We start from the raw sequence: 13,659 nt of genomic DNA, 5'->3' as shown, positions 1-13,659 counted from the left end.
CGGTACGGCCCGGCACAAGCAATCCAGGAGGTTCCTTGACTGTGTGGAAGACAACTTCCTTCTGCAAGTAATAAAGGAGCCGACAAGGAGAGGTGCCATGCTTGACCTTGTGAACACCAACAGGGAAGGGCTGGTTGGAAACGTGACGCTCCAGGGCAGCCTTGGATGGTCGAGTTTTAGATCCTCGGGACAGTGAGAACAGTGTGCAAGCTCACAGCCCTGGACTTCAAGTGAGCAGACTTTGGACTCTTCAGGAACCTGCTTAGCAAGGTTCCATGGGATATAGCCCTAGAGGGCAGGGGCCCAAGACTGTTGGTAGATATTGAATGATCACATGCCACAAGCTCAGGAGTGTTGCATCCCAACTAGAAGGAAGTGCAGCAGGAGGGCCAGGAGACCTCCATGGATGGATAAATAGCTGCTGAGGAAAATTCAAATGAAAAAAGAGGCTTATAAAATGTGGAAGCAAGGAAAGGCAGCCTGGGAAGAATACAGGGATGTTGACCAGAAAGCTAGGGACCAGGTTAGGAAAGCAAGGCCCAGATAGAATTGGCTAGGGATGTTAACGATAACAGGAAGGGATTGTACAGGAAGGTAGCGAATAAAAAACAAGGGGCAAGCTAGGCTGCCTCCAGAAGCTATCAGGAGAACAGGCTACCCAGAATTTGGAGAAGGCTGAGGTTCTGAATGACTTCTTTGCCTCAGTCTTCACTGGCAAATGCTCAGACCACACCATCCAAGTCTTGGAAGGCAGACACAGGGACTGTGAGAATAATAGAATCATGGAATAGTTAGGGTTGGAAAGGACCTTAAGATCATGTAGTTCCAGCCCCCCTGCCATGGGCAGGGACACCTCATGTAAGTGGCGAGGAGAAGCAGACAGGCCAACCCAATATGGGTGATAAGCAACTTCTCGTTTATTTGTGACGCAGTTCACATATATATAGGAGTGGTATTCAGCCACTCCTTCTTGGCACAACAGTATTGGTTAGCCCCACACAGCTTCCTCCACGTTCTCCTCCCATGTCCGGTCTCCGGTTACCTGTGGGGGCCACCCCCTGCCTTCTTCGCACAGTCCTCCAGGGCTCTATGGTCCTGCTCTTAGAGTCATTCTGCAACAACCTCGCACTAAACCAACTCACCCAAGGCTTCGTCCAACCTGGCCTTCAACACTGCCAGGGATGGAGCATTCACAACCTCCCTAGGCAACCTATTCCAGTGCCTCACCACCCAAACAGGAAAGAATTTCCTCCTTATCCAATATAAACTTCCCCTGTTGAAGTTTTAACCCATTGCCCCTTGTCCGGTCACTACAGTTCGCAACGAAGGTCTCACAAGAGTAGAGTAGAGGATAAGGATCACCTCCTTTGACCTGCTGGTCACGCTCCTTTTGATGAAGCCCAGGATATGGTTGGCTTGCTGGATTGCGAGCTCACACTGCTGGCTCATATTCATTTTCTCATCGACCAGCACCCCCAAGTCCTTCGCCGCAGGGCTGCTCTGAATCTCTTCTCTGCCCAAAATGTAGCTGTGCCTGGGATGACCCTAGGCCCATTGTAGGAGAGGATATGGTTCCATTGTAGGAGAGGATATGGTGCCTGGGATGACCTTTGGCCCGTTGTAGGAGGGGATATGGAGACCATCTGAAAAATGCAAATGTGCAGAAGTCCATGGGACCTGATGAAATCCATCCACAGGTCCTGAAGGAGCTGGCAAATGAAGCTGCTAAGCCACTGTCTAACATATTTGAAAAATCATGGCAATCAGGCGAAGTTCCCGATGACTGGAAAAAGGGAAATATAACCCCCATTTTCAAGAAGAAAAAAATGGATGACCCAGAGAATTACAGACCAGTCAGTCTCACCTCTGTGCCTGGCAAAATCTTGGAGCAGATTCTCCTGGAAGACATGCTAAGGCGCATGAAAATCGACAAGGTCCTTGGTGACAGCCAGCATGGCTTCACTAAGGGGAAATCCTGCCTGACCAATTTGGTGGCCTTCTATGATGGGGCTACAGAACTGACGGACAGGGGTCAGAGCAGCTGATGTCATCTACCTGGACTTGTGCAAAGCATTCGACACTGTCCCACACGACATCCTTGTCTCTAAATTGGAGCGACATCAATTTGATAGTGGACTACTCGGTGGATAAAGAACTGGCTGTATGGCCGCACACAAAGAGTTGTGGTCAATGGCTCAATATTCAGCTGGAGACCAGTAACGAGTGGTGTATCTCAGGGATCGGTGTTCAGACCTGTCTTGTTCAACATCTTTGTTGGTGACATGGACAGTGGGACTGAGTGTGCCCTCAGCAAGTTTGCCACTGACACCAAGCTGTGTGGTTCAGCTGATACCCTGGAGGGAAGGAATGCCATCCAGAGGGACCTTGACATTCTTGTAAGACGGGCTGATGTCAACCTTATGAAGTCTAACCATGACAAGTGCAAGGTCCTACACCTGGGTCAGAGCGATCCCAGGCACAGCTACAGGTAGGGCAGAGAAGAGATTCTGAGCAGCTCTGCGGAGAAAGACTTGGGGGTGTTGGTTGATGAGAAAATGAACATGACCTGGGAGTGTGCACTCGCAGCCTAGAAAGCCAACCATATCCTGGGCTGCATCAAAAGGAGAGTGACCAGCAGGTCGGAGGAGGTGATCCTGCCCCTTTACTCTGCCCTCATGAGACCTCACCTGGAGTATTGTGTGCAGTTCTGGTGTCCTCTACATAAAAAAGGACATGGAACTGTTGGAACAAGTCTAAAGGAGGGACATGAGGATGATAAGAGGACTCAATCACCTCCTGTATGAAGTCAGGCTGGGAAAGTTTGGGCTGTTCAGCCTGGAGAAGGGAAGGCTGCATGGAGACCTCCTAGCAGCCTTCCAGTATCTGAAGGGGGCCTATAGGGATGCTGGGGACGGACTCTTCATTAGGGACTGTAGTGACAGGACAAGGGTTAACGGGTTAAAACTTCAACAGGGGAAGTTTAGACTAGATATAAGGAAGAAATTCTTTCCTGTTGGGGTGGTGAGGCACTGGAATGGGATGCTCAGGGAGGTTGTGAATGCTCCATCCCTGGCGGTGTTTAAGACTGTGTTGGAGAAAGCCTTGGGTGGCATGGTTTAGTGTGAGGTGTCCCTGCCCATGGCAGGGGGGTTGGAAGTAGATGATCTTAAGGTCCTTTCCAACCCTAACTATTCTATGTTTCTATGAGGGTTGAAGAAAGAGGTCTGCGTAGTGAAGCGTCTGCAGTACTCGCTAGCAGCCATCCAGCAGATCAGGGTGTCCTCCTCAAGTCTGCTACAGTCTTGGAAGTTCAGAGAATCCTCTAGCTTAGGTGTAAATCCACTAGTGAGTGCGTTTATTTTCCTTGTCTTCCCCTGCCTTCATCCTCCCTGAAGCAGGTGAACTGGATGGGCACAGAATATAAGAACACCATCAGTATCCATTTGGAAAGCTGTCTAAACAAGGACTGAACAGGCTAAATACAGAATAATGCAAATTCTTTATTACATACTCTGCTAGCTGGAACAAAATCTTAAAATTAACATGGTATTGTACAGTACAAATGACTTCCACATTCTCTCACTGCAGAGCTGGCTTTCCAGTTATAAAATGAATCGTATGGTTCTTGCATAGCTGAAAAACAAGAAACCAATGAAGCTAACAAAACTGTGTCTGTATAAAATTGAGCTCTGCTTGTTATTTAGAGGAGTCAGACGAAATCTGCGCCAAGCCTTACAAAGGAGAGTTATCTGTGTTTTTTTTTTTTTTCTGAGCCCTGGGTGCAACCTTTTCCCATGGGCCTTTCCTTTAGTAGTCCATGCAGTGTTGCCATGTTAACTGTCAACAGGGAAACCATATGCTCAAGCTTGTTTCTTCCCTCAAACCAAATCTTGATCCTCAAATCACTGGGACTTCTGATTTGCAAGTCAAGGCCTGAACTGCCAAACCCTTCAATAGAGTTAAAAACCTAGAACAAAAATTGATTCTGATTTGGTTGTGTGTCCACCAGCATGTTGCAGAATGACTCTAAGAGCAGGACCATAGAGTTCTGGAGGACTGTGCAAGAAAGGCAGGGGGTGGCCCCCACAGGTAGCCAGAGACCGGCCCTGGGAGGAGAATGTGGAGGAAGCTGTGGGGGGCTAACCAATACTGTTGTGCCAAGAAGGAGTGGCTGAATACCACTCCTATATAGGTGTGAACTGCGTCACAAATAAACGAGAAGTTGCTTATCACCCATATTGGTTTGGCCTGTCTGCTTCTCCTCGCCACATACACCAGCAAATACTTTTTTTAAAAGACTGTAGCACGTGATATAGATGAGGAATGTTCCAGCTTCCCTGGAAGCCCTGCCTCTTCTGTGAGTAAGAGCAGCAGCACACTTTGCTTTCATCTGGTTGACAGACATGGGTGCTGCTGCTGGGTGCTGAAGAATGTAAACACTTTGCTGAGATATAGCAAAAATCCCTAACACCTTTGTAGAAGACTGGAAAAAAAAATCCATTAAAATCCAAATCTTGCTGTAGAATGTAGAAAACATTGTCAAAACCAGTATTTATTTCATGTTTCATCCTTTTCCCCAGCCTCCCCTGGCATTTTTTCCTTCTGCATTCTGGTCTTACATAGTGAGCAAAAATTAGACTGCTGATAATATCAGTATTACATGGCACTTCAGTGGTGGGCCTGAATCCTGCATGTGAACAAGAGCTGGGATGCAAAAGGGTGGCAGTGCAACTGGAACAGAGAACCAGTGGGATTGCAAGGAGTTGTCACATTTTGCATGTGTCACAGATCAAAACGGAAAGGTTGATGTAGCGGTGTCCTGAGTTCAGCAGCAGCAGTCATTTTTCTCCTTCTTGGTAGCTGATGCAGTGCTGTGTTTTGATTTTCAGCTCGGGAACAGAGCTGATAGTAATGTTTCGGTTTGGCCAAGGACTTTGTGAGCCTCATGCTCTGCCAGGGGGGAGGGGAAGCCAGGAGGAAGCAGAGACAGGACACCTGACCCAAACTGACCAAAGAGGTATTCCATACCACAGCATGTCATGCCCAGGATGTAACTGGGAGTTAGCCGGAAGGACTGGGAGACTGCAGGGTTGGAGGAGGTATGGGTCGGTGCTTGGTCGGGGGCTGGGGGGCCGAGTTATCGGTCGGCTGGTGGTGAGATGATGTATTCTCTTCCCTTGTTATTTCCTTTATCATTATTATCATTGGTGGTAGCAGTAGTGATCTGTGTTATACCTTAGTTACTAAACTGTTCTTATCTCAACCCGTGGGAGTTGCATTCTTTTCGCTTCTCCTCTCCGTCCCTCCGGGAGTAGGGGGAGGGAAAGAAGGGGGGGAAATGAGTGAACGAGTTACCTGACTGGGTTTAAACCACGACAGTTCTTTTTGGCGCACAACGTGGGGCTCGAAGGGTTGAGATAACGACAGATCTGACCAGATTAATAGTCACTCATCACAATGACGATTTATTGGCTCTCAGAGTTGTTTCTCTTTGTCATAAACTGAGACCACAACGGATCATAATCCAATTAAAATTTTATTAATTATAGCAAGTAGAATATGAGCAAAAACAGCGCTGGACGACAGGGGAGTCTGCGCTCCGCCAACTGCCGTGCTGAGCAGTTCAAACAGCCCCTTTTTATACATCTCACTTCCGTGTTCATGAAGTAGTGGAGGTACTCTGCGCATGCTTCCGCTGTTGTTAGGGGGTCAACCTCTGCCTCCTGGTGATCCTTGAGACTGAAGTAAGAAGTTTTCCTCTTTTGTTCCATAGTTGACCTTTTACTCATATGTCCTTATATGGAGTTGTTTGTCTTATCTCCGCTAGTTCCTGGAACATCTTACAGTTATCTTTAGTCAACATCTGCTAAGCGGTACTTGGTTTAGTTTGTGTAAGCGATTACGGTTATCTTATCTTGCACAAGCTGTGTCTGGTGATTGTTTGAGTAAGTTTTCACATCTTTTGTTGCCTAACCTTTACATTGGGCTTAACATAAATCTTAATAAACAATACCCTTATCCTTAGTTTCTTACAATCCCCCCTTTTTCTTTTTATCCTATTATTGTTTATTAGACGCTACTTTCATTCTCGGCACTGCAAGTAAACCTTTTTCCACAATCCCAACATTTATCATAACATTCACAAGGTAATGCCTCACAATTACAATAGGCATAGTTTTTCCCAGGTTGCCTTCAGATGTCTATCTGGAGATGATACCGACCAATCAGAAGCAATTGTTTCACATCCCCAGTATCTGCAATAATAATGTCCAGGGAGGTTACAATAAGCGGGTCCAGAAGAGGGACACATATAAAATGGTGATACATTTTCACAATTAGCTGAAAGAAATCTACATACAGGTTGTACAGGGAAATTAGGTTGTCCCGCCCCAATGAAGGTGGCTATCACTTTGGATGTTTCCCAGGATATTAATTCCCATCTTAATGGTTCATGCGGGTTTCCATTTACTTGGGTTATTATCAGTAACAAAACTAACGGTATACCAGGAAAAAGGGTGTCAATTTTGCTATTTTAAGTATATTTTTACCAGTCCTGGGGAAGTTCGGCCATTGATGCTTTTGCGTCCCATTGTTCTGGCCCTTTTCTCCACAGTTTGTTCCTCCTCTGCCTCGCCCGTCGACTCGGTTGCTTCGAGCCACGGGGTGTACCATCCTCTTGGCAGCAAGGGAATTCTTCAGGAGAGTAGCTGTTTCGGGCTTTCTGCCTATTTACATAGGCTTCCCACTTTGCAGCTTTAACTAATGGGGCAAAGCAAGGCACAGTTAGTACTTCCCTTCTACACTTTATAACCAAAATTTCAGTTACAAAGGGGACTGGTTCGTTGGAGTGGTAACAATAATATTGAGGGTTTACTCCTTTGGCAGAAATCTTCCATCACTCATGGGATTCCCGAATAATTTCTTGTTTAGACTCTAATTGTTTTAATTTCCACTCAGTGAGAGTTCTTTGGATTTTCCAACACTGTGTGCAAACTCCTATCGGAGGGTATCCATATTCACAGTGTGTCCACCATTTATCCTGGCATACCTTACACCTAAAACAAGCAAATGGATAACAATTGCAGTTCAAATTATTACACGCAATTCGTATATCTAGAGTACATATATTATTTACATCAGCATATCTTCTATATTCACTATTGTGTGGTTGCATAAGTTTAGCAATTTCCTTCAACACACTTTGTACGCTTCCATATATAATAGAAAAAAAGAGAAATAATTATAGCAAATATAAACAGCAATACACACTTTATACCAAAAGATAATGCAGTGAAATAATCAAATAAAGTCTCTATCATTACGTTATCTTTTCAGGGTTATCTTGGTGTCACCTGGAGTACTGATTACTTTCCAGTGGGGTCTCATCACTGGGCCTTTAATGCGACTGGCATGAGTCCATCCACGCTCAGCAGTCCGGACAGCTGTTTCTGTTGTAAGCAAAACAAGATAAGGTCCCTCCCAATTGGGTTTTAGGGTTTCTTCCTTCCACACTTTAATCAATATCCAATCCCCAGGTTTAACATTGTGAATTTTTAAGTCCAGCGGGGGTCGTTGCACAATCAGTCCATGTTCCCAAAGCTTGTTACGATGTTCTGCTAATTGTGAAACATATTCATTAATCACACGGTCTCGAATTAAAACATTTGTTTGTGGACTTTCAATTCTATAAGACATTCCATACACCATTTCAAACGCTGATATTCCTACATCTGCTCGGGGTCTGGTTCTGAGAATTAATAGTGCCATGGGTAGGTGTTGGAGAATGGCTTAGAAAGAAAGGGCACAGTGGGTCTAGTGACCCTCTGTATCGAGAAAGTCAGTTTTGATGATTGCGGCCTAGTCTGGTTCAGCGGCCTTGACATCTCTACTGCTACGAGACTGACGTGGCAGTGGAAAAGTACCGACCGCTAATAACCCTAGGTCAAGTTCGGTTGAGGACAAGTATGATAAACAACTTTGAGGAAGTGCCCTCTCAGGAATGAGGATGTTAGCCTGCCGTTAAACCGCAAGTAAACCGCAAGTAGGAGGAGTATATTAATGTAACCTTTAGGCTTGCAGCCTATCAGCAACTGACTAGTAGGCATAAATCATTGTAAGAGTATAAAAGATGGCAAGTTGAATCAATAAATGAAGTCTGCTTATCACTCATATTGAGTCTGATTGCATTCTTCCTCCGCCGATGAAAGATGACACTGCTTGCGGGTCTGGGACTCTGACTCAATAACCACCCGACTGGTAGGCACTTAATACATGAAAATTTGGTTTCTATCATTAATTTAGTCAAAATAGTTTTAATTTCTCCATTCATCCTTTCAACTTTTCCCGAACTTTGTGGATGCCATGGTGTATGGTATTCCCACTTAATACCCAAGCTTTCTGTTAGATCTCTAACAATTTTTGACACAAAGTGTGTTCCTCTGTCCGAGTCGATTATTTCAGGTACTCCATATTGAGGTATAATGTGTTCAAGTAACACTTTAGTAACTTGGTTAGCAGTTGCCCTGGAGGTAGGAAAAGCCTCAACATAATGTGTTAAATGATCCACCATAACTAATAAATATTTATAACGCCCTGCCCTAGGTAGTTCAGTAAAATCTACTTGTATGTGTGAGAAAGGTCTGTATGCTGGGGAACGTCCTCCAAGAGGTCTTTGTCTCATGTTGTTTCGATTAACCTTTTGACAGGTCTCGCAGGCTGCCGTGACTGTCTTTGCTATATTATATACGCCTATACAGGCAAACTGTTGATTGAAATGATCAACTAACGCCTGGGTTCCCCAGTGTGTTTTACTGTGTATTTTTGAAAATATTTCGAGTGCTATGCCTTTCGGCAAGACTTCTCTCCCATCTGGCAACATGTACTTCCCATTTTGTTCCTTAGCTCCCATTTGTTCTAGTTTTTCCTTTTCTGCAGACTCAAAACTCAAATTTTTACTAACAGGTACTTGTTGCATAGTCAAAATCATACTATAATTGCCTGCCACTCGTTTTGCTTCTGTATCAGCTGCATTATTTCCCCTAACTTGATAACTTGTACCTCGCTGGTGTCCCTTTATATGTACAACTGCTATTTTATTCGGCATTTTCAATGCCCCCAGAACTCGCCGAATTAATTCCGGGTGTATTAGTTCCTTTCCCTGTGAGTTAACAAATCCTCTCTCCTCCCATATTTTTCCAAAAGTGTGTACTACTCCGAACGCATAGTGTGAGTCTGCACATATAGTTCCATCCTTTCCCTTCAGTGACACTAATGCCTTCCACAATGCATACAGCTCACAGGCTTGAGCCGACCAGCTGGCACTCAGGGGGCCTGATTCTATTGTCTTAAATTCTCCTTTTTCCAACTTAACGATGGCATATCCGGACAATCGTTTACCTTCCACTATTCGTGATGACCCATCTATAAATAATACTTCTCCACATTGTAGTTCTTCTTCTTCTAAATCTGGCCTAATGCGTGTCTGTTGTTCAATTGTTTGAAAACAATTGTGCAATAGTTCATTACCTTCTCCTGGGTATAAAAATTCAGCGGCGTTAACTGCTCCAATAGTTTTCAAAGATAGTTTAGGGGATTCTATAAGTATCCCTCATACTTTAATAATCGGCTATCTGTAAGCCATTTTTCTGCTTTTTGTTGTAACACTCCCCTGATGTTATGAGGCGCATATAAGACAACTTCTCCATTAAAGGTAATGCGATTCGTTTCCTCAAGTAATAAGGCAGCAGCAACAATGATTTGTAAACAACTCGGCCAAGCCCTGCTCACAGGGTCCAACAGCTTTGATAGGTATGCCACCGGTTTCTTCTGTCCGGCCCATTCCTGAGTTAATACTCCGAATGCCGTTCCTTCATGTATGTTAACAAATAAATGGAATGGCCGCTTTAAATCTGGTAGGCTTAAAACCGGTGCTTGACTTAGCTCTCTTTTGAGACTGACAAACTGCTCTTGATCCTGAGGGGTCCACTTGGGTATTTTGTCTTTAGACAGTTGTTCATATAAGAATTTAACTTTAAAGCTATAGTTTTCTATCCATTGCCTACAATACCCAAATAGTCCTAATGCCTGCCGAATTTGCCTCTTAGTGACAGGCATAGGTAATTCCAAAATTCCTTTAATGCGCTCTGGATCCAATATCTTCTGGCCGTTAAACAAATAATGTCCCAAATATTTCACTTTTTCCTCCACAAATTGTAACTTTTCTTGTGATACCTGTAGGCCCTTTTGTGCAAGAAAGTTTAGAAGTCGAATGCTTTCTTTTCTTACATCCTCCTTATTATTCCCTGCTATGAGCAGATCATCTACATACTGTAACAGCACGTTCCCCGTTTGTACCTGGTATTCTTTTAAGAGCTCTTCCAGGGCCTGTCCAAACAGATTAGGGGACTCAGTGAACCCTTGGGGAAGCACGGTCCATCTCAGTTGCTGTCTACGGCCTGTCTCTATGTCTTCCCATTCAAAGGCAAAATAATCACGGCATTCTTCTGCCAGTGGACAGGCCCAAAAGGCATCCTTTAAATCAGCCACACTATACCAGGAGTTATGGGGTCCTAGTTTGCTTAGCAGTGTGTATGGATTTGCTACTACTGGGAACCGGGTGATAGTTCTTTTGTTTATTTCCCTTAAATCATGTACGAGCCGATATTTCCCATTTGGTTTCTTTACAGGCAAAATGGGGGTGTTAAAGGGTGACATACAAGGCTCTAAGATTCCTTGTGCTAACAATCGATCAATTTCTGGCTTTAATCCTCTCCGTCCTTCTAGGGATATGGGATATTGCCTTACCCTCACAGGTATGTGGGGTTCGGAAATTTGGATTTTAATCGGTGGAATTTCCAGTCTACTAATTGTGTCCGGAGAGTACCAGACATCGGGGTTAATTTGTTTTTGATCATCCACGGTCAAAGGATAAGCAGACACTGTTAGCTCTTGATTTTTCACTTTAATTTCTAATTGCAATTCAACAACTCGGGAAAAGAGAAGCTGGCGGTGGGAGAGCCGGCAAGCACAGCAGCTACACCAGCCCCAGTGACAAGTACAGCAGCATCAACTGAGAGTTCTGAAGGTTTTGAATGGGCTTTGGGTATCCTTGGGACCTGCCTGCTGATTGTGATGGGGATCAGCATGTTGGCACACACACAGGCTGTGTTCTACCCACAACCATTTTGTCTGATCTCAAAAGTTAAGCAGAGTCAGGTTTGGGTCTTGTCTGGGGTTAGACAACAATATAGGGAGACCAAGAGATTTTCTCCAAGGCTGGACAGTCATGAGTGGCAGGGCATGTGGGACAGTATGGGCAAGTATCTAGTCCACTGGGCCCCTCCAGTGCTTTGGAAGCATTGGAGATGGAAGGCAGCTGTATGGAGTCCCCAGCAACAAGCTGCAGAAACTGCTGAAGGGAACAGTGAATTATTTTGAGCCTGGTGGGCCCATGGCACTTCAGGCCATCAGAGCAGAGATGCAACATAGAGATGGACTCATGATCGAGGGGTGGACTTAGCAATGGACACTATTGCCCAGGTTATTCACAAGTGTGAACACTGCACACAATCTCTCCTGCTCTGGAAGACTGTTACAAGAGATGAAGCCTGACATCATGGACCAGATGGACACAGCAGCTTCATAGGGACTGGTCCATGCACTAAGAGTGCACCGAGATAAGAGTGATGGTATATTGAAAATGTGGGATCTGAGCATGACGTGAATGGTATGGAATAAGGGGTGGATAATGTCCTGGGTTCAGCAGCAGCAGTCATTTTTCTCCTTCTTGGTAGCTGATGCAGTGCTGTGTTTTGATTTTCAGCTCAGGAACAGAGCTGATAGTAATGTTTTGGTTTGGCCAAGGACTTTGTGAGCCTCATGCTCTGCCAGGGGGGAGGGGAAGCCAGGAGGAAGCAGAGACAGGACACCTGACCCAAACTGACCAAAGAGGTATTCCATACCACAGCACGTCATGCCCAGGATGTAACTGGGAGTTAGCCGGAAGGGCTGGGAGACTGCAGGGTTGGAGGAGGTATGGGTCGGTGCTTGGTCGGGGGCTGGGGGGCCAAGTTATCGGTCGGCTGGTGGTGAGATGATGTATTCTCTTCCCTTGTTATTTCCTTTATCATTATTATCATTGGTGGTAGCAGTAGTGATCTGTGTTATACCTTTGTTACTAAACTGTTCTTATCTCAACCCGTGGGAGTTGCATTCTTTTCGATTCTCCTCTCCGTCCCTCCGGGAGTAGGGGGAGGGAAAGAAGGGGGGGAAGTGAGTGAACGAGTTACCTGACTGGGTTTAAACCACGACAAGCGGTGATCAGGAGGGAGGCAGTGTGCTAGTGGCAGTGGGACCTCAGGAAGCCCCAGTGTGTGTCTCCAGTGATTTTCATGTGTGTGTGTTTTCAAAATGGAGCCAAGATGGAAAGACGGGGAAAAAAGACAATACCATGTACAGAGGCTGCATGGCTGGAGTGGAAGTAGAGTTGTATGAAATCTTCCATTAATCACCTTTTTATTTCTTCCTTCCCTCCCAGGTGCAAGTGGGAAGTACACCTCAGGACCAAAGAATTGTGGGATACATCTCCTGCACTCACTTGCAAGCTATTGAAGGTACTGTCCTAAATTGCATATCCTGCTTGTTCACTATTCCTAGGCCTGTGGTGGTGTTCTTGCTCCTCCAGTATTTCTGACACAGTATCCCATTTGTTTCATGAAATAGTATTTTCTAAGGTCATTAAATAAGGTTGTGTTGGAGTCCGTTCCTCATCAACCGTCTTTTAAGACGTTTCACAACCTTTTTTTATGATAGAACCTCAACACTCAGCTCTCCTTTTAATCTAAATATTCAGAGCAGGGCTGATGTAGATGGTTGGCCTCATCTCCATTTTATAACCCCAGCCCAGAAAGCAAGGAGAAGAAAAGTTAATAATGTTTAAAGATACTAGGGTTGGTGTCATCGTTTAAGCCCAGCTGGCAACCCAGGACCACGCATCTGCTTGCTCACTTCCCCCCTTTCCTCCCCCCACTCCCAAAGGGATGGGGAGGAGAATCAAAAGAATGTAACTCCCACGGGCTGAGATAAGAACAGACCAGTAACTAAGGTATAACACAAAACCACTACTGCTACCACCAATAATAATAATGATAAGGGAAATAACAAGGGAAGAGAACACAACTGCTCAACACCTGCCGACAAATACCCAGCCCGACCTGAGCAGTGATCTAGCTCTTCTGGGTATCTGCCCCCAGTTTATATACTGGGCATGATGTGCTGTGGTATGGAATACGCCTTTGGCTAGTTTGGGTCAGGTGTCCTGTCTCTGCTTCCTCTCGACTTCCCTTCCTCCCTGGCAGAGCATGAGGCTCACAAAGTCCTGGGTCAGAGTAAACATTGCTTAGTAACAACTAAAACCATTGGTGTTATCAGCGTTGTTCCCAGGCCGAAAGTCAAAAGCACAGCATGGCACCAGCTTCTAAGACTGAGAAAAATGCTACTGCTGAACCCAGGACAGTTGGTTTATTCCATTTTTAGTGTTCTGATGCATACATTTTGAAATATTCTTAACCATTTTAGCTGTTCACCTGGACACTCACCAATTAAAACTGACGAATACCTGAATATCTTGGAGATACCTATGGAAAATTTTCCATATATCTC

At 45.1% G+C, this 13,659-nt stretch overlaps 1 protein-coding gene across 1 annotated transcript in view; it reads left to right on the top strand.

The window, feature by feature from the left end:
• Positions 1-13,659, top strand: part of LOC133264135 (sphingomyelin phosphodiesterase 3-like) — a 79,384-nt gene that overhangs the window by 27,091 nt on the left and 38,634 nt on the right. The window contains exon 3 of the mRNA XM_061444062.1: positions 12,536-12,611. Coding sequence (XP_061300046.1) covers positions 12,536-12,611 — 76 coding nt within the window. The remainder of the gene's footprint in view (positions 1-12,535; positions 12,612-13,659) is intronic.

This window comes from Pezoporus flaviventris, unplaced genomic scaffold (genome assembly GCF_033815535.1).
Source record: "Pezoporus flaviventris isolate CSIRO_AGI_PZ_B2104156 unplaced genomic scaffold, CSIRO_AGI_Pfla_v1 ptg000650l, whole genome shotgun sequence".
Taxonomy (NCBI): domain Eukaryota; kingdom Metazoa; phylum Chordata; class Aves; order Psittaciformes; family Psittacidae; genus Pezoporus; species Pezoporus flaviventris.
This window is presented reverse-complemented; position numbering and strand designations above follow the sequence as displayed.